General features: G+C 39.7%; 1 protein-coding gene across 2 annotated transcripts in view; it reads left to right on the top strand.

Moving 5' to 3' along the window:
- The first annotated feature begins 3433 nt into the window (after window positions 1-3433).
- LOC110845178 (cardioacceleratory peptide receptor) overlaps window positions 3434-22254 on the top strand; it is a 46419-nt gene continuing 27598 nt past the window's right edge. Inside the window, exons 1-2 of one of the 2 annotated variants that reach the window (XM_035846553.1) lie at window positions 3434-4150; window positions 4996-6213. In XM_035846553.1, the coding sequence (XP_035702446.1) occupies window positions 6055-6213 (159 nt within the window). In that variant the 5' untranslated portion in view covers window positions 3434-4150; window positions 4996-6054. The remainder of the gene's footprint in view (window positions 4151-4995; window positions 6214-22254) is intronic. The other variant, XM_035846552.1, reaches the window with a different exon arrangement.

The following is a 22254-nucleotide window of genomic DNA, read 5'->3' as shown; positions in this document are numbered from 1 at the left end:
ACATATCGAGGGATTAACTAATTTTACTTTACAAAACCCATAACCCAACTAGTCAAGATTAACGCCGTGTTATTTTTAGCACTACAATTTTTTCCCAGTAATCCTGCGATGTAGGCGACACTAAAAATGAAAAATAAAACTGCACATACTTTATGAATCATAAATGCAAATGGGATATGTAAATGGGGAGTGATCCGTAAAAGTCATTTCGACCAGACGCGACTCGGAGGGGCACAACAAGTCAAGGACGAAAAGGTTCCAGAATCAAATTATGAGCTGCAAAGTGCAGAAAGGTGTTTGCAAACTTTTGAAAAGTCGCCGACACACGACCAGCAACTGAGGCAACCCGGTTACTGTCATCGCATCCCATCACATAATGTGATATGCAGCCATCTATAAATACCGAAAAACTTGACAATCTGTACTTTCCCCTCCCGTCCATCCGGCCAGCACGAAAGTACAGTGAAAAGGCTGCAGGCATCGCTTGTCTCAATAATTTAATTTTTTGCAGGCGTGCAAATTTTTGCAATGAATATCAAATTGGATATCAAATTGTTCTTGTTGATTTTTTAATGGGTCGGAGGACGAATTGAATTGGATATTTTTGGATAAAATTAGTTGAATTTGGAGGGATTTGATTTTTGAAAATGATCCAACTCACCTCTGATGGACCGGGCCCCGTCTGCGTATTTAGTTCTCAACACACTAATTTTCGCATTAATTATAGAATCACAATAATATTCAGTGCGTGTGTAAAGTTGGGAAAGTTATGGTGTGCCTGGAACAGAGTTTGGTCTGCGAGTTGTTCATGCATAATATTGAGAATAATAATGAGCATGCATTTACGTATGTAAAAGTTTATTCATGAATACCCACACCGGAGAACGGAACAAAAATATCCTCAAGGAATTAAAATCGACTTAAAGTGCAGTTCAATAACTTAAACGCTACATGGGTCTACATGGATATTATCAAAGTTATATTTAGAGCAGGACAAAGCAAGATCTTCATACAAAAATTCCCTAAAAATTCATTAAATTTGATTATTCTCCTGCTCATGTATTATTAAAAAATATAAGGTTGGAGGTGAACTATTTATAAGAAATGACGATAACATGTTATTCACCCGCATATATGAACCAAGAAATCCTGCTGCTGATAATATTGATGAATCAAGCCACTCACAAAGTAAAATTCCGGCTAAAAATTACTTTCTTGACTATTTTTAGAATGCGAATGAAAATTTTACATGAACAAAATCAATCCAGTTTAAGCTGCTGTGAGTTCAAGGAACAGTTGATAATTTTGACAATGTTATTTTGTTCGCGTATTTTCATTAAAAAATAATTACATTTGAAGTCACAAGAGAAAAAGGACCTTAATCATACTGCATAATTGATCTCGCTTGAAGGATAAGGAGGAGGATTTAATGGTTACTGATTGATTATTCACTACCTTGTTTGGAACTCTGCTTTGTAAGTCGAGTGTTTGTTTTCCTTTATCCCATTACATCCTTCTCGCTAAATAAAAGTGCAACAAAATAGAGTGTGGTGTTTGTTTGTTTGTAGTTAATTATCATTGTGCCATGGGTTTAAAATTGTTCAATTAATTAATTTCAGCCCATTCGTAACGTTCAAAAGTTGGCACAAACCATTTTGGAACATTTTCTCTCGTTGTATCATTTTTGTTTCGTATAAATGTGTATGAAGTAGTATTGTTCTTCTCCTTATTCGTTCACTATAAATAAACTAGCAAGACTATATTCATAACGTGTCATCTTACCCCATAATTTATTCACAATTTACACAATGGAAACTCTGTCATCAGAATTGTGACAAGTCCTTTTTCCATTGTGAGGAGCGATTCGCATATTCGACTCAAAATAACCAAGGTGTTTCGCCAGATGTGAAAGCAAATGCTTTATTTTCGAACAATAAGTCCGTTCCCCTACATTTTTGCCAACACGTTGACTCGTGCGACCTAATAGGTAGGTTGCGAGTTAGCGGAAGTTCACGTAAACGCTAACGTAAACGTAAAATTTTGCTTACCGCCACTGTTCGGCGGCGCCCATTTAAGGTTTACGTGAATTTTCTTTACGTTCACGTTATTTTGGACGTTAAATCAGCCCATTTAGCGTTCGTTTAACGTAACCACCCACGATTTACGTAAAGTTTTTTCACCATGCAAATTTAAGAAAAATGAACAACAGGCATGTATTTTTTGCGTTAATTATTGATAAATGCATAAAATATGTTTATAATTAATTGAAGTGATGTAACTAATTGTGAAGCATTAAAACAAAAAGTAAACTGATAATTTCTCATGAAAGGATTAAAAAATGACGAGGCTTTAAGTTAAACAAACTAAATAAATCTTCTGTTGCTTTTGTAGCAGTTTGCAAATTAATTAGTAATTATGTAATTTATTATAGTATTATTTATTAAAACAACGTCAAGCTTCGATGGAGGAAAGAAGTATGGAAAGTGAATGATATTACACAAAATGAAGAGCTGAAATAACAAAAGCATTATTTGAATTAATTAGAAACAAGTAAATTTATTGTTTATACAATACAGAAATAAAGCCTTAGTACATGGCATCTAGATTTTCTTATACACACAATTTCATGGAAAATATAAATAATGGTCAAGATCTGGCATTGCTTCACAAAAGTTATCCGAAGTTTGGCTGCCGTGATGAAAAATCCGTGACTGCAATGAGTAGGAGGAAAAAGTTACATCAAGTCGACGTATCTGTGAATGAAATAATTAACTGATTTAGTGAATTGACTTGCTCTAGATTGATAAAATATGGTCCCCTTACCTGTTGGGATATGCAATCCTTAGAGTAATGCACAAAGGGTCTCCGCCGACAAGCAATCGCGCCCCGAAGTTTAAGGGCGCATAACTTAGGTTTCAAACTTATTTTGCAAAAGCGAAAGTTAAGGAAAAAGAACTCGTTCATCATTTAGTTTAATTTAAAAATTTTAATTCTTTTAATTGATTAATTTTAATTATTTGAAGGAAGAATGTCCTCTATTTCGAAGTCGGTCAACTCAGAGAGTAAATTTACTATTTGTTTTGAAAACACTGGCATTTCAAGCTAGTTATAATAAGATAAATTAAATAATTACAATAAGCAAAATATTGCATGAAGAGTGTAAACAAACCATTGAAATGAAATTCAAATTCAGCGCACAAGTTTACGTTCACGTTAATTCGCACACGCAAAATTCGTGCACACCGTAAACGTAAACGTTAAAGCCAAATTTTACGTTTACGTTAGCGTTTACGTGAACTCCGGCTAACTCGCAACCTACCTAATGTAGCTTCGTAGCTTCGTTGTTACAGAGGAGCAGCAGCCCTTGCAAAAAGCAAGACTGGGGCAAAGAGGAAAACTCGGAGCCCAGAGCGACCAAGCTTCACTTGCCAGTCTCATCTCTTGCTGAACAGTGTGCGGTCCTCTCGTCGTCTCAAATTCCCGTCTCACAATGAGACTCGAAACCTCATCGCATCCAAAGCCGCTGGTGGAGCTTCTTGCATCTGGAAAAGTACCTGAAAGTATCGTCTGAAGCAGTGCTATTTACCGTTAACCACTTCCGAACCTGAAATTCATCTATTTTTAAACGCGACATTCTGTGACGACAGTAAAAATTGCCCTCTAGCCCACTTGACTACTACTCCGAGGAATGCTTTTATCGCCAAAATCGAAAACAAACTCAAACTACTCTGGCTAATCGGCCGTTGAAGAGTTCCAATAATGAAAGGAAACTTTAAGTGAGTCGATATTACGTCTCAATTTCATATTATTGCACCACCCACGCTCCTTCTCAGAAACTAAGTACCAAAATTTGTCAACAATAAAATCTGCAGAGTAAAGCATTCATTATCGTTGCGTCGAACTCCATTTGAGGACAGGACCAGATAAGCAGTAGCAGTTTTGTTTACTAGCAACCGTGTAATTGGTGAACTTTAAAGAGAAAGCAAATCAGTGAAGTTTGAAGGGAAAGCAAATTAGTGAACTGGGCTAATACTTATTACTCCCTCAGACTACCTGTTGTCGTCCTGTGGGTGACTCTATTTTCTCTGGAAAGTCCAAATTATTAAGAAGCATCGTGTCTTTGCAGATACGTTGTCAACATCATTATTGAGTAAGTGGTGGGTGCTTTTTTTATATTTCTTGAGCATATTGAGTTGGAGTGAAGTAGGAGAGTAAACACTTGATCCGTCCACTTAATTTTCCCCACATGGCAGGCTACGAAAACAAGGCGTTATTCTGACAAGATCAAAATCAAGACAATTTATCTCATATCCGTGAGCACATCTTTCTCCATTCCACTCTAGACATGCAGGTAAAGCAGCTGAGCAAGCATTTTCCCTTCCTCAAAGCCAAGGAAAACTTGCACATAATTGTTGAGCCTGAGGATTCTTAACTTTCCTTAAATCAACGAGTTTTATGGGTTGGGAGGAGAGTCAAGGCAGTAGAGCAATTAAGCACTCTGGGTTGGACGCTAATGGCAACAAATAGTGGAGAGTGTCGAGATTACATATCCAAAGTGTTTTTCTTGATAGATATGGCAAAATTAAGAGCTCTGCGTAAATATTAACAGCCCCAGAGACTTAATTAGACCAAAAGTGTCAATATGCATGTGTGTACAAAGGAGCTGTTCAGCCAGGCAAGTAAGTGCCCATTAATGAAGATTAGTCGTGTGAAATAACACGCTGACTTGGGAGGAGATGACTATTATGCATGTCAGAGCAGGTGTGCAAATACAATAAAGTAGAATATATACGGAGAAGCAGAAGGAGAAGAATTAATTCCTTCTCAATCAACAAACAATTCTCACATTTGCAATTAACGAACCAATATTGTTTCAATTCATGAGCTTGAACTTGACATTTACATATTCTGAGCATCCCTTCATACTGATTTGTGTTTGTCTACAAGTGCGAATGTTGAGAATTTCACGGGCGACTTATACATATTTCTTCTCAGGAAGGACGAGAACGAGATTTTGGACTGCAGAAGTCCCTCAGTCATTCGTCTCTCTCCGTCAGCCACGACGAACTACTGATACTACTACCATACGTATAATAAGGTTAAACGATGTGTGGAAAGGTGACATCAACAATTTTCCCTGCATAATTGGAGTAAGCTTATTAACTATTGTTAGTTGTATGTACATCTTCACAAGCCTGAAAAGGAATTGACGCATAATGTCAGTGTGATTAGGAATTTAGAGGAAAAATATAATCAACCATCTCAACGGATTTTCTCAAAGTTGTATACTTTCAACAGTTCAGTGAGTTGGCTAATAGTCTTGAAAGACAAGGAATTATATCCAAGTGTATTTATCTTGGTCTGACTGAAAACTTTACTTGCTGGCAACGTCCAACCCTTCTCCACGCGTTCTGGCAGATTTAAGACTTAATGAAAGTGAACTCTGTCATGTAAAGGATCCTCACATTGCATCGCCCACCAAGCAGAATCCGGGGGCAGTTGTAAATCGAAGCCATTCATCAAAGAATAAACTGACCAGCAGCAGCAGCAGCAGAGGAAAGGAAAAGTTGAGACATAGCCAAAAAGATTGGGTTTTTCTGTTGAGATTTCTTTCAACTCTGCCTGCCCATCAGCACACGGGATAAGCGAGGAACATCCAAAACTGATCCTCATTCAACCACAGAAGAATCCTCTTACTCCGTCTGTTCGTACGAATCTCGGGCAGAAATTCTAAACCCAGGCAGGCAGCCCACAAAGTGAACACAGAGTTGGTTGAACCGATAAAAGTGGTCGATTCGTCTTCGATTAGAAATTCACCTCAAATCAAGACCACCGAGTGAAAGGAGAGGCCACCGTCGATCACAATCATCAAAACCAATCAATTGGATCACCCAGACCAAAATTGGGGAGGAGGGTTAACATAAATACGTCGACTGGATGATAGCAATGAGCCTCGGATTCGTGCAAATCTGAAAAGCTGCTCGACTCTGGTGTATCCTTTACTATTCGTAAGAACTTGTCGGCAGAGGACTTCCTGACGGTGCCAACAACATCATGAACGTGTCGTCATTTGGGGGGCTGGGGAACGAGGAGGAGGAGGAGAACTTGATGGGCTTAGTGCATGGTGGGGTCCACACGAACGAGAGCTGTGCTAACACCACGGGCGTCGGGGGAACAAATGGGACAGATATCAACCCTTTCTACTACTTCGAGGTGACACACGACTCTTTATTTCTTAAATATTTCCCAGTATTTATTGCCCCCGTCTGATTATGTATGTATGTTCGCCACCACTCTGATCATCATCATGAGCCATGACATCTTCCAAAGGACTACTTTAGTTCTTGTTGTGGCTTTCGAAGACTGAAGGTTCAGCTGAATTGGAACATTAACTAGGCTCCTCTTTCATGAGAAGATAGAAAACATTCATTTTTTTCGAGCGTTTAATTTAGGATGGTGCACTGAGTGAGAAGTTGTAGTATTTTTTTCCACGCGGTGTGAACAGCTTAACTTCCACACCTTATCAATTCATAAGCAGAGATGATAGGCTACTCAGGAATGAATGATAGCAATTTCATCTCTTCTCCCCCACGATTCCACCATCCAGCACGCAATCTTGTTTTCTTTGGGACGCGTTTGTCTAGACTTTTCCTTCCTTCATTCAGCACCCATTAGAAAAGTGAAGGAAAAAATAAAAGTTGTCCGAAATAACACAAACTCGCTCACACTGCCTGAGCCAAGTTACGCATCATCACAAATTTACTGCTGACACATTCGCCCACATCACTTGTAAACTTGTGTGTCTCACTCCTCGAGACTTTCACGACTGGACCAAAAATTTCTTCAGGCTTAGGAAACGGCAGTGCAGGGATCAAAATCACATTGTTTTGCATTGCTGAATGAATCTCTCTCGTGCTTCTGCTGCTCTTTGTGCCGCAATCTAATTTAATGTGACCAAGTTCAAGCTGTGCAACTTCCCACTTTCTCCAGCTGATCGAATAAGGAGACAAACAAATTCTTCCAGTGACTTTTCACATTTTTGAGAGTATAAAACTATAAAGAACGCTCCAGTGCGGCCTTCTCAGCATTAATATTGTACTTTATGGCGAGAGGGTCACTAAATCTTATATTTGCCTTGTAAACCCTTGCAAGTTTTTCATTGGGGACGAAACGTAAAAAAATTGTTTTTTTGCTCCTTTCGGATTAGCTTATACAGAACCAGCTAAAGCCCTGACCTACAAATAACAAGTGGTGCACATGATGATGAACGTTATATGTTGCTGCTGGCGAAAACAGAGTGGAATCAAAATTATTTTATCTGTATTATGAAGACCAAAAATACTGAAATGGTGACGAATGAAAAGACAGAGATTCTGCGATCAGTAGCTGTTCCGAGTAGATATTTAGTATTGGAAGGTCTAAATTATTAATCAGAAATCTGTTATTATGTGCATGCATGTGCACACATGTCATTGTCATGCTCCACCCTGATTAAGGTGAATATATGTATACAAATTTGTATTTTCTTGCCCGTAGACTAAATCCATGATGGCTTTTTTGGTGATGTAAGGCTAAAGGAGAAGCGAAATTGCTCAGTAAATTTCCGTCCAATTTGTGCATAGGAACCAGTTCTCAGGTTTGATAAAAGTTTGAACTGCCTCTCCTGCTGGGTGGGGTACATGTTCTAAGAATCGAGTTAATTTCGATGAAATCCACTCGTCTCCTTTGATTTGCTACCCATCGTGTGGATTATACAACTTTGCTTATTATGTGAACCCACTCTTGTGTTTGAAGTCGCCTTCCTGATCTCGTCGCCAGTCCGCTGGTAACTGCTTACTCTGCAAAATTGGTTTTGTTTCATTTTCTTAAATTATTACATGGCAGCCAAAGTAATTGGGGAATTCTGTTTGCACAACGTCAAGAGTTGATTGGAGAAGAAACCCTTAATGGAGATATGGATTATGTAAAAGGACTCCAAAAGTGTTGTTTTCTACATCACCACATCCGTGTTCTTAGGTGCACAGCAATATATGCACAAATAATTGCTAATAAATTTCCGGAATAAATTGCGAACGGAATAGTCTCTCCTGAATGCTGTTCATGGTTAGTTATTGGTTGTGGGACGTGTTTTATAGGTGATCGATAATTCAGAAGACGCCGTTAAATTTTCTCGTTCCAAATTCATGCTTATCTATCCAACTAGCTTCTAGAAAACTATGAAAATGATACGTGGTTGTTCATTTCATCCGTCGTAACTCTCGCAATGAACCAGATTTCACGGAATGAGCGAAAAGGTGACGAATGTGTAAATATTTTGGAATGAAGAAGCCGGAACAGCAATAAAACCGTCAGAATATTTTCCTGAGAAATTGCTGCCTGTACACTTGTCGGGCACTGAAGAATGATAGCAATTCCCCATTTAACCAGTCCATTATCTTGGTCAAATGAGATTCCCGTCAAATTCCTCCGCACACGAGATTTATTCCACATTTACTTTTCCTGTCGTTCTGAATTTCACGTTGAATAAAGATGAGGCTGAGTTGTGTGTATGCTTTTCTTCGCGAGATTGGATCCGAGCTGTTTGTGAAGAATCAAAGGCTTTAATTTTAATAATTTAAAGAATAAGGCTGACAGCCGTGCAGAAGAAATTGAATTTTTGGCTCATGTTCATCACCCAGATTTAATACGCCTCATGACAGAGGCAGATGCAGTAGAAAATGCAAACAAAACTGAGGAGGGGAGCTTGCGAGGTTGATAATAACAGATCTTGATGCCCTTTGGATATGTGGTAGGGTCCCATGAGTGAACTAAAACCCTGAAGTGGTTTGACTCCATGGCCACATTTGCGCCCGCCACACCCACTCAAAAATGCTCAAAAACCGCTTTCACTCCGGTTTTCACTCACTCAAATCCACGCCAAAAATCCAATTTTACTCGGATTTTGAAATTTCTTTCACCATTACACTCCCAGATAGTTGCTTTCTTCAATCCAATATCAAACTCAATTTTGCTGATGACTATTTCGCAGGCATAATTTGCGTTGTTGATTACTACAACAATCTTCATTCCGAATTGCAATTTTTAAAAATACTAAAAATTTCGAAAAAATTGAGTTTGATATTGGATTGCAGAAAGCAACTATCTGGGAGTGTAATGGTGAAAGAAATTTCAAAATCCGAGTAAAATTGGACTTTTGGCGTGGATTTGAATGAGTGAAAACTGGAGTGAAAGCGTTTTTTGGACATTTTTGAGTGGGTGTGGCGGGCGCAAATGTGGCCATGGAGTCAAACCACTTCAGGGTTTTAGTTCACTCATGGGACCCTACCACATATCCAAAGGGCATCAAGATCTGTTATTATCAACCTCGCAAGCTCCCCTCCTGAGGAGTTGACTACTATTCGTGCTCCATTCAACATTCACAAACTTCCAAGAACCATCATATTTTATTTGGGAGAATTTGCATGCATTGATTTTGAAACTGAAAAGTGAAACCCCTTATTTATTCTCCCACGCACATGTATGTATCCCAAAAATAATCCGATGCTTTCATATCGGCGCTTCGCCTGTCGCATATTATTTCCTCGTACTATTTCCGTTTGAAGTTGGTTGACACAAAGTCGTTGATTCATTCTTCCAATAACAACATACAGCAAATAGATGTCTAGCACAGATTTCGCACGACGTGTTCGAAATGAGGTGATGCACAGGGTATTGAATTTTCGGACATCAACAATGCAGTGCAAGCAAGTGAGTCACGTGTGAGCGAGGTGTATGGGAAAGCGATACAGTTGTTTGAAGTAAATAAAGACTTCCGTTTCGTCAAGTCCATCCTAGACTTGGAGTCGGGCAGGATTTTATCTGCACAAAGAATGAAGCTACTTTATTACCACCTTCAGATTATTATGAGCTCCGGTTCGTTGGTCGGTTTTTGAAGAGGACGAAGTTGCCAGAATTCTTACTCCGTTCCAATAAAGAATTCCGGTCAGGATTCTCCTCCCTCTTTCACGTTCGCACTCGGACTTTAACATTTTACTCGCTATAAAGACCTGCTGCTGGCTAATTAAAAAAAGTAGTGGGTGGTGGTGGTGGCCTTTGGTGTGTTTCCGGAGGAGCTATGAAATATCTCTCCGTTCAAAGAACAAATTGAAAAATTGAAATTCAATGCAATGAAATAAATCGTGCGATATGCGCTGCGTAATATCTGCTCAGTTTAATAGCAAGCAATTTGACATGACATTTATGACACGAGGATGACGTGCCATGTTGCAGTTGTCTTGTTCTTCTCCATCCAACAGCGTGCTCCCTTGTTTCGGGGCTTAACTCGTGTCAAATGTCGGACACAGAGGAAAACATGGGCATTTGCAATACGCATAGTCTTTGGTACAGTCTGCTTTCTGGGGATCACAGTTGGAGGAGCAGTCGTCGTGTTATGACAGCACAATGAACAGATTGGTTGTCCTCCGGATTTGAGAGATTTTGCTCCGTCTTCCTTGTTGCAAACCAAATCTGGAGGAAACTCTCACCCACAACAAGCCAACAATTTGAAATACTAGCTCAACTTTCTTCCACCATCGCCTCACCAGAGTTGAGACATTTACAACAAGTTTACAACCCGGAATTCCCTCCAGCAGCCCAAAGCTGCTCCATAAACATGGCTTAATATCAATTAAGTCGTTCCCTCTCTCTCTCTCCAACATTCATTTTTTGCTCTCTGCATAATGTAATTTACAAACCGGAGAGCTTACTTAAATTGCTGTTGATGGCATACAAAATCTACGCAGAGACAAGGCGAGTACAGTTCTTATGCAAGTGTCGGATCGATGAAAAATTTATCCTCGCAACATGTTAGATGTTGCATAACAGTTGTATGCATTTGCATATTATTTTATGCCTTAAAATGTGATACAATAAAGTATTTTACATGATAACAACATTCCCACGCGTACAAAAAAGCATGTGCAGCTGTCAACAGTACGAAGACTAAGTTTCTAGTTGTCACGCCAAGAAAGCTCCAGTGTTGCTACTTCTGTCGCCATTAATGTCGCCCCTTTTTTAATATTGACACAAGCAAGTTCATTATTACGTAAATCGGCACATAAAGTTGTGTAACGAAAATAATTAAGGTGATACAATTTGAAAGAGTACAAAGTTTAAAAACAATTGCTAACTTTTGTGTCTACCTCTAAGCGTACGATCAACGAGTCAAACAATGTTTGACTTGTATATGAGGCTTTAACATCAGTTTATATAAGCTGTATCTGCGTTTCAGCGAATAACTTTCCCCTTCAATCCAGATTATAAATGAATTTCGACAACGTGGGTGAAAATCGTCATGATGCTGTATTTTATCTTTTTTTACTTCCAAGAAAATCATAGAATCTCTGACGAATTTCACTCAACATATTTAACATGACAATTTTTGCAATATTTCCTATCTAGATACATAGAGTCCCATTTTTGAAGTTAATAAGCTTTTTATTAAGGGACCTGATTCCAAAACTTATTATTCACCATGTTAATCCGAAACTGTGTTGGATCCATTAGGCAGCGGTGCATTTTGATGAAAATAATCCGGTATTAGAGCACAGCCAATTTTCCCCACTCAACCAGAGAGCGAAAGGAAAAGGATTTGGAAGGAAAAAATAAGTTGAATAGAGTGCAAACTCTGTCTCGTTCGACTTAATCAGGAGAGATTCATTTTTATCTTGAGCGGAGAAAGATGTTTCTGCAGATGCAATATTCAGTCGGGAATCAGGAGAGATGAAGATGATGAGAATAATGCGGTGGTGACGTAGAGGAGATGTCAGAGTTCGTCTCGTAATGAGATCCTCCTCTCGTCCTTTCAACTTTATTTTATTGCGGGTGAGGATCCTGAGATTTTAGTCGGAAATCCAGATGGATTTATTTGACTTGCACATCGCTCCTTGTTTGTTGCCCCTCGTGTTTGGTGCTACGTGCAGCAGCAGCATCAGTACGGAAGGGCAGGGTTCATTTGCAGATTTGCAGTCCAATAAAACCACAGGCGTGCGAGAGACTTGCAGAACAAGGGGTAAACTTGATCCACACCTTATGCATAGCTCTGCACGGAATTAACTTGTCGGATCAGTTGAGATTCCACTAATCATCTCCTGTCATATAAATAATAAACATATTTTGACATGAGCCGTAAGGTGCGAGCTTTCTCGGGTTTATTATGAAGCGATTGACAGAGAAACGCCTTTTGCTGGATTAGCAGCATAAACGCACTCGTATGGATTTATTAAAGGTAATTACTCGACGGCTGAATGATTACTTTGAAATTGAATTTGACGTAAAAGGTGAGTGTCAAAGATGGCAGGTTTTGCTTGGGATTGACAAACTAATAAGTCATAAAATGAAGCAACAGTGCATGCTACTGTTGGAGGCATCTGAACAATGACCCTTCCTAAATATCTACGTTATTGAATTTGTAGTAATCATATTTCAGAATCAACACTCGAGAAAATTGAATAGGTAGCTATTACTTAATTGAGCTGTGTGGTTTTGTTTATTGCAAAATCTTAATGAGCTGAGATTCAAACTTCTTTTTTCTCTTCGCTAATAAACAATAAAATTTTTCAAGTGGGTGAGAACAAAGACGTTATTTTAACGAGACTGACTTGTGACGAGGAGATGGTGATGAGGCGGAATAAAGATGGGAGCTGATTATATACGTACCCAAGTGAAAAAGTAGCAGAAAGTTGATTAATAAAAACTGCATCTGGCTTTGTCCTCATCAACTTCATCCTCCTGTCACTTTTAATTTTATTAGCGCATTTTATGTACGTTTTTGAGTTTTTTTTGGCTTACTTAGGACAGACCAAAGTAAATTATTATTGTTCTACACGGACGAGGTGCAGAGACGCCGGCTCTCTTTCGTAAGGTTAGTGACTGGTGCAGAAGGGTTTTATTGTTAGTTTTTGCGGCATGAATGTTGAATTAAGAGGCAAACACAGTAAAAGTTGATGATTTGCAATGATAATGTTTATTTATTATGCTCGTAATCTAGAGGAATGCACCTGACGACCTGCAATTCTGTAACCCCAGGACAAAGCAACACTTACGCTGCATATGTACGTATCTCAAGGACTATATTCTTGGCAGGCACGAAAAATGTATTAAAATTCTCACTCTAAGAAAATCATTTCAATCGTTGAAGGGTTTTCTCACGAATATTTAGAAATGAGAAAACAGCATTTGCGATAATATGGCTTTAATGCACAGCACACATGCAGTATAAACATTTCATAATTACCCCTTGAAAACAATGAGCAGACATTATGGTTGCTTTTCCGTGGGCAGACCCGTAATCACCGCCATTCTGTCATGTCGCAGAGATGAATGGGCGCAAGAATACTGCAGTGATTGGCACCAGACATAAAACGAACATTTAATGAGATCTTTTACAAGCTCGCCTCTTCCTAGATCTCCCAGCTCAGCAGAATTCCTCATCGTGAATGGGACTCTCCCCGGGTCAATTGTGCGTTGGAATTTCACGAGGAAATTTCCTCCTTCATCATTCTCTGCAACAGTTCACGATTGTGCATTCAAGATTTCAAAACGGTCTCTCAAACCGATACCTGGCTGCGCATTTGCTCACCCTATCTCTCGCTTGGACAAATTAAATAAGGTGACAATCAATTGTCGAGGACTGTTTGACACTACTAATATGGTCGGGAGGCGCATTTTTAGATGAATGCCTGAGACATGTTGTGCATACACTTGATGAACGCAAAGAAAGACAGAGCTCAGTTACAACGAATGTATGTACGTACATGAGGTCCAAAAATGTACACCAGCAAAAAACATAGTGTTGCCAACTAAAAGCGTCTGGCATATATCACAACACACGCAAAGGACTCTGATGGATAGGAATGATAAGTAATCATTATCAGAAGATGTCAAAGCTGGGCAGACGACAAATAGCCAGGCCATCAACATTGCCATAAACATTGCGGATGATTGGTGGAATAGGACATGTTATCTGATAAGGAGAAAAGTGACACATGTCAGAAAGACCTCCGCCGCTATAAATTAGCAAATAATGTCGTGGCCAACGGATTTCTCGTTTCGAAGGAAGACGACGCCAAGGGAAGACTTCTTAAACTTAATGAACCGCATGTGGATGAGGTGATGATAAATCGAAAAGGCATTTCCATTGACGGCTACACAGCCTTATCGTCGTTTAGGTGAGGCAAGTGTTGCTTAGCATAATACTAATTGTTCAATTATACATACACACAAATCTCTTTTACCAGCAGCCAAGCCCTATCATACATGCACACATATTTACCATACATACATACATCTTCGTCAGACGCAACAAATGTTGACTACACGGTCGTATCGCAATCCGAACGTGTCTGCAGAAAGAAGGCAAAATGGAATGTGCAGAGGAGCTACATTTATGGGAACTGTGTTCTTTTTTTACCAGAGAGATGCACATAACACGACCTCACTGTAGAAGAGGAGAGTGGTTACAGTTACATACATACGTGCAGCAATGCAACTGATATGCATTCAACGCCAGAATAATGTTGAACAGAAAATTAAATCGTGAGCACGAAGAGGAGATTATTATTATTTTGATATTCTAAGTTTGTATAATAAGTAACCTGATATATACAAACATACACAAAACAGCATCAGATTCCCTCCCTTGTACATACTAAAAATTTGCATTTTACAAGAAAAACTATGCAGTCGTAAATTATCTGAACTATTCCCCTCTCAGATAGAAAATTTGGGCATTTCCATTGTTTTCTAGCTGTAATGAATACATGGGAATGAAATAAATGTGGATGGAGATTGTGAAGAACACCCATCATTAATTCCCCATGATTTTGGGAAAATTGTCCATTTCTACGCAGAAAGCGCATTAATAATCGATCTCTCATGGGACATTCTCGTTACGTTATTGTTGCCGTCTTATGCATGGTTATGGCTGGTCGGGTAGGTTGAATTTATTAATATTTACTGGTGTGCATCAAAGACAACGACGCCCTGGGGGCACTCAACTCTCTGCATTTAAAGATAGAAATGAAGAGAGGTTGACGATGCAATGTTGGATTTTATTTTGTTCCCAAATTTGTAATTCTGAGGATCGGATGGTTCATTGTGATTGCAATCTTTATCATTCTGAAAATTATTGCAGCCAAAGTAAACGTTGGGCGAGAAGTGTTAAAAGAGAACAGCGGGAGGGAAAGCAGTTGTGTTTTGTTGTGTGAAACACGATACGAGCAAGTTTGGCGATAGAAAGCAACTTGGAGTTGTTGCAGATTTAATGATAATGAGCAACTGTATTGAATAATTTCTGTCAAGTTCCCTTTTCTTTTGCGAAATAGTGGAGCTCTTGTAACGATAATGTCTCCACTAGATTTTCATTCGGCTGCCATGATAGCAAGTTCCGTATTCCCAGCTGTCATCCATTCCTACTTGTCCCGAGCGATTCTCAATGGAGAACAAACCAACTCGCGCAGTTGTACTATTACTTTCTTAAACATTTATTTGGAAAGTTTTGCTCCCTCAAATTTAATGCGACTATTGTGCATTGTGCGTCCAGCCGCAAATCAAGATTTGACATGATGTCTAAAATACATTTACAAAATTGAAAACGTATATAGCCCTACAAACCCTTATGGAGCTTGTATAGAGGATCCTCTAATTTGTCCATGATTTACCCTCTCAAATAAGAAAAGTCTTAATAATATGTTAGTTCCGCAATTTTAACATTTTTCCAAATTTCTTGTCCTAAAGCAGCTTTCTCAGTAAATGTCAAGGTTTAATTTCCGACGTGTACAGGAAATTGCGAATTTATTTCATTTCATTCCTTAAGAATATGACATCAAAAATCTTCACGTTTTCGACTTTTAAATTGTCCATGTAGAGGAAGAACTGCCTGGATTGCTAATGACTAAAAGAAAGGCTTCGGAAGTAGAGGAAGAGTTGAGCTTGTCGAACCATTCAGAGCATAAAATCCACCTTTCCAAGGTAAAAACCGCTGAATAATAAAGAACTGCGCCGTTTCGTAGACAGGTAATTAAAGACCGGCTTTATTAGTTGGACTATGTTCAAAGTCGACATCATTAGAGTGGTGAACCTTTCTTAATCATGTCTTTATCGACTATGGAACAATTGTCAAAACTAGAATTAACGTATGCATAATAATAAAATGTGATTCTAAATATGAGCTTTAGCTCGTCAAATATTCTCCACAAGTAAAATTATAGAGTTCCTGGCCGATAAAACCGGTAAATGTCGTTGCTTATTACCGCCAACTTATTGCGATGAGATGCCCAAAACGATTAATTTCTGGAAAATGCAATGGCACAAATGGGCGGAAGTAGTTCAGACCATTAACTCAATTAAAATATCGTTACGCCAAGTCGCTATTCACGTCCAACCTAAACAAGTTTTCACTGTTTTTCAGCTTCGCTTACGGTTTCACCCACAACAAGCGGAACAAACGGTGCATTGTTTTGACTGCGTAGTCACACATTAGTACCGACATAACTGACAAAACATGCTCACAAATTTGCATGAGCATCGGCTGTCACATTGCGAGAAGGAAAGCACATGTTCGAGAACCTTGTACGTATTTACGTATGTTCAACAACTGAACGATTTGATAAAAGTTATATGTGTCGGTCAATGACCCGATTTACGACAATCCGATTGAAGTATATTTTCCGAAAATGGAATTCATTTAGTAAGTACTTAGCTCATTCTGTTCTAGGTTACATATTCCAAGCAAACTATTGACTCATATTTTCGTATACATTTGCTGGCTAAATAGTTATTTATAAAACTACTATTTACAATAAACCTATCTACTTTCTCAGCATGGTTTGAAATTACTACCTGTCATTGACACAAAAATTATAGTGCTGCGAAAAGTAAGTGCATAGGTACACATATCGAGCCGAATGCCTTTTTATTAGTTTCTATACTGGAAACCTTGTTACTGCTCCGGAATTTCTCAGACGTTTTTACAAATTGAAACGAATTAATGGAATTCCTAATTAGTCGGATGGAAGGGAAAGTAGCACACGGGCGTACAGGCAGCGGCAGGTAATAATTCTTTGACGCATCTTTTAATGATATTTTTCGTGTGTATGGAATCGAAAAAAGCAATGATGATGGGGATGGAAGGGCTCTCTGAGAAGGACCCACGCTCAAAGTGACAAGATAGCAGTTAGTTAGGAATCCTGTAATCAATATCCACGCAGTCATTAATCATTTCGACCCATCTGAACAAACTTGGAGAGAACTTTTCATCATCGTGGAACAAAAATCTTCGCAAATAGCGAACGGAATGAGATTCGATTTCCACAAAAATGAAAGACTAATAACGTCGGGGAAATCTAGCATAAAAGAGGAATCAGCAGCAGTGTAGGAAGCCCTGGTGAGGAATTAAATCTTACTCATACAGATATTTTTTACGCAGTAACAACCTACGTGGTTGATGCCACTGTAGAAATTGATGTGGTCGTGTCGTGATGATGTCGAGTCTTCATCAAGTTGGGAATTTCTCTGATTTTTTTGCAGTTTTCTTTTACAAATTTGGAAATCGCTTTATAACCTCACACAATGGATTAGTTAAAGTTATTGTCATCGTGCTTTCTCCAATATTGGTCCAGTAGGAAATGGAGCAACAAACACAAGGCAATGAGGCAAGAAACTAAAATGTCCACGCCACAACGTGGAGCTCTTTAGACTGGAAATATCTCGGGAGACCTGCTGGACATGACTCAAACGTTCTCGTTAAGATTTCCACTTTTTATAAATTGTAAAAAAGTGATTTTGGGTGTGATAACTCTGGAACGACCTCAAATGCAGCAATTCTTTTGGACAGAGTGGTGCTGGTAGTTTAGATACGAGTTGAGATGTTATCTCCTCCCCCTGCACCACACAGTCAGCGCAAACAGGCTGTAATATGGTGGAGACGTTGTGAGGCAAGAAAAATGTGGGAGGAAAAGCTAATTTCGCTCTGGTTGAGTACCAAGAAACGTGTAATTCTGAAGTCAATTTGGATTTTTTGATGGTTTGATTAGCGTCACAACGACCACACCAGAAAGATATCACCAATTGCGGCTAGATCGGATATCTTGTGATACGCAGAATGATGGCAAAGTGGTGGGTGGGTGGAGGCAGACGTAATTCTTGAGTATTTCCTTTACGTCGTCGTGGCTCATTTTCAGCCTGGTTTGATATTACCAACCGGGTGAGGGGAAGAAGATGGAGATGAAGGTTTGCAAACTTTTGGGAAGGTACGAATTCCTGGTATGGGACGAAGGGGGGTGGCGTTGGTGATTCCATTTTGGAACAATTCATGGCTCAGAGTAATTGGTGTGTGGTGCGAGAATTTGTTCCAGTCTGGGTGCCTCGGTTGTTGGTTGAGCAGGCTGTTCATGCGGAGATTACAAATCTGCAGTTATTGCTGTAATGGGCTCTTCTAAACATTCTCAATTTTCTCTCAGTAGTCGTATTTAGGATTAGTAGTGGTGGTGGCAGTGGCACAAGGTGATGCAGTTTGTGGTCTAATTTGGAACTTTGCACAAAGAGGGATAACATTCAAAATGGGGTTTGGGGACAGACGGGATGGGATAATGCTGTCCTATTAATTCGTAACTTTTACAACCCGGCCTGCCTTGCAATAATATTATCCAACGAGGGACTAAGGCTAAACGTACGTGCCCCATTATTATGAAACTTTCATGCAAAGCCTGTCTTTCCGAATGAATTTCTCATGTTGCCCCCATTTGAATTGTACCTATAACTTTACTACGTTGTGTGTATCTTGTGTTGTACGTACAAAATGTTCGTACAATCGAATAAGTAGAAATGGAGTGGAGTGCATGGTTGATGTACATGAACCCAATTTTTGTGGATTTCCATCACGTCCACAACTTTCCTGGCTTCGTTTGGTTATAAGTTTCTTTTTCGCAGCTGAAATCTTGAACGGAGGAGAAAGAAAGAAAGAATATTTAGGATGAATACAGTAAAGTGGAGGCTGAGGTAGAGCTGTGGACGGGCCCGATTTTTAAAAACCCAGCCCGCCCAGAACCCTACTGGAAAAAACCCGGCCCGCCCGGCCCTACTGGGTTTTTCTGGAAAAAAAGCCCGGCCCGCCCAAAACCCTACTGGAAAAAGCCCAGCCCGCCCGGTCCTATAGGGCTTTTCTGAGAAAAAGCCCGGCCCGCCCAAAACCCTATAGGGTAGGGCTTTTTTACTGTAAACCCACCCATGTGCAGTTCTGCACGTATTTATCCTAAAAAACCAGCACTTGCTAAGGCTTTCGGAGACTCGATTAGACATGCACACTAGGTATTAATAAAAAATGCAATGGTGGACAAATCCAATGCATATTATTATCAATATTTGCTAAATTTGAGTTATTTTAGTTTAAACAAAAATTGAGTTAAGCCCTTGTATTTAATAGAACTGTATTTATAATTTGGTCTTAATCTCACTGATGTGATTTACAGTTGAGATTTATTTATTCATGAAATTGATTCGTGTAATGAAACAGCCAACCAGTGAAAACAACTCCATAGCATTACAGATAAACAATTCTGCTTTAGCTGGGGCTACATAAAACTATGAAGTTTTGTTTCAAATTGCCATATTGTACTTTATCACTAGGGTAAATTAAAAAGCCCGAAGCCCTACAAAAAAAGCCCGGCCCGCCCAAAACCCTACTGGAAAAAGCCCGAGCCGCCCGGCCCGACTGGAATTTCCTGGGCAAAAAACCCGGCCCGCCCAAAACCCTATAGGGTAGGGTAGGGTAGGGTTTTTTTAGGGTAAACCCGGCCCTACGCACAGCTCTAGGCTGAGGTTTTCTTTCTTCTGCAAAAGTGGTGAATAATTTAGTTGTTTTCAACTTCAACGGCATTCTTGAAATTCTTTCGGGGTTCCACTTTTGCCCAATCACTCTTAATTCATAGTTCGAATTGTCCATCAAAATCATAGTCGGAGGTTCTTTCTGATGATGGCTAGATTTTAAGCATTTAGAAGGGAAACCCACATCATCACTTTCACCAGACACGTTTTCACTACGGCAATCAGGGGTGAATTTGATTTCTTAACAATGACAATGATATAGCTCCGAGCTATAGGGAAGGTGACACCCTTTGAAAAATTTCTTCCACCATGCACCGTTGCGATTGAGCAAACAATCTATTTTCGAGTTGTTGTGTTGTGCACTCTTGTAATTAGTATTTGGGGTTGAGTGCCTTTGATCGAAAGTCAACTTTGAGATCAGTTTCGACGACCTTCAAACTCAATTAAACTATGTAAGCGGTTGGTACTAGTACTTGCAAGCAGTGTGTGCAAATAAATGTAACGGCAAGTCATGCGAACATTGGAAATGTTTCAAATTGTGTGGAATCGAAACTACAAAGTGGCCGAAATTGAATTCCAGGTTGCTTTCAATATTTCAATACTCGTTAGAAGGATCGACTGAATGGGTGGATTGTGGATTTCCACTTCAAACGTTGCATTCATCACTGCACGGGCAGAGGGAAAAGTTTCAAAATAACAAGTCCTCGTAATGAATTATAATGTTGCAATTGAATGCATGTAAACACGAGCCGTGTTTTTCGCCTGAACTCGAAAACAAGTCAAGCAAATGGGAACTTTGGACTGGATAGATTTTTGTTAGATTTGTGTACGACAGAGCCACTTCTTCACCCCATTGACCTCGTTCGCCTTCCTTCTGCTTCCCTGCCTGCCTTGGAGAAGGAAAAAACAATTGGGGAAAAGCAAGATTCCGTCCGTCCGACTGCACCACGCCAACTTCTGCATGGGATCAAACTTCATGGATTTCAAATTCTCAATGGATTGACTTGTTTGGTAGTTCACCTAAATACGGTCTAAGCTCACTTCCTCAACGCTTGGAGCATTGTAGCGAGCAACTACAAGGAAAAGTACTCTCAGCCAGCTCTTTCTGCTTTCTCCTCAACTGTGACTTACGGATTTTCGTACCACCACCACCATGGCCAAGATAACTGGTGCATTTTATTCGCATAGTATACCTACTTGAAATTATTGTCACCAAAAATCCTTGCGCAATGAGGGATACACATTGACGCAATTAGGGGCATAATAATAGGCCTGTGACCAGCACAAGACGAGGAATGGAAACAAAAGAAATGTGATGCCAATGTTGCCCAATAATCCGTGACGCATCTCGAGTGGGACAATGCTGGCGAAGAATTGAATCCGCTTGGTCCTCACGGACACTTAAGCCCACTCGACGAGAGACGAGCAGGAGGAGGACAGGAGTTGGAAGCAGGTTCTTTTCAACAGCAGCATCAGGCGGACTTCAATGGGATGAGTAAATCCCAAGTGACCATCATGCGGATGTACGGATGTAGATAAGAACAAGATCTTGCTGAATTTTCAAAGCCCTCTCTCCTTAATTCTCTTCAGTAGTCGATATCGTCAGTCGGTCCGTCGGTCGGTCCGTGTGTCCCGTGTGAATAGCAGGAATAGCAGCTCATTTCGACACGTTAACCTTATTCTTGCCCTCCACACGCGACAATTTACGTCAATCCTAATTGTATCCCGGCCGGGAAACGTTTATTTATTGCGTTGAAATTGGTTTAACTTGAATGTGTCTCCAATTTTGGGGTCCTTGTTTGTTCCCATTGTTCGGCACGCCACATGGGTCGTATTCCTACGACATCTTACTTATGCCTGCTACGACTACATGCTGTATTTTCTGTGGACCCTGCTGCCGACTCATGTGTACATATGTATAATGACCCTTTTTGCATACACATGTTTATTGGTTGGACACTTAGACAGGAAAAGATATGGTTTTCTTGGGTCACTACAAGGGGTATAAAAGTCGCATTCGTTTCGTATCAAATCCAATAATATCCAACCATGTCATCTTCCATCACATGATGATGGCAGATTTGTTTCTCGTGCTGCAGAGAGAACGAGGCCTGAGATTGTTCAAATTGGGATGAGCTGGCTGAACTGCTCGCCCATTCCTTTGGTCGATTTTATCGCAGATATTATTATGTTACGACGGGCAGTTAGATTACAATGGAGATGGCAATAGTAGTATTTCCTAGCTTTCTCCAGACTCAAAATCCAACCCAACGGAGAAAGTCCTCGCTCTGTCCCCTCCTCCAAAAGTCTCAACTACTGGTTCATTCTGGAACAATGCAGAGTGTATCAAATTGGGAGAATAAAGGAGAAAGAGCGCTACTTGCTATTTCTGTC

Source organism: Folsomia candida, unplaced genomic scaffold, assembly GCF_002217175.1.
Source record: "Folsomia candida strain VU population unplaced genomic scaffold, ASM221717v1 Fcan01_Sc001, whole genome shotgun sequence".
Taxonomy (NCBI): Eukaryota; Metazoa; Arthropoda; class Collembola; order Entomobryomorpha; family Isotomidae; genus Folsomia; species Folsomia candida.
Note: the sequence above shows the minus strand (reverse complement) of the source record. Positions and strands in the feature narration are given on the sequence as shown.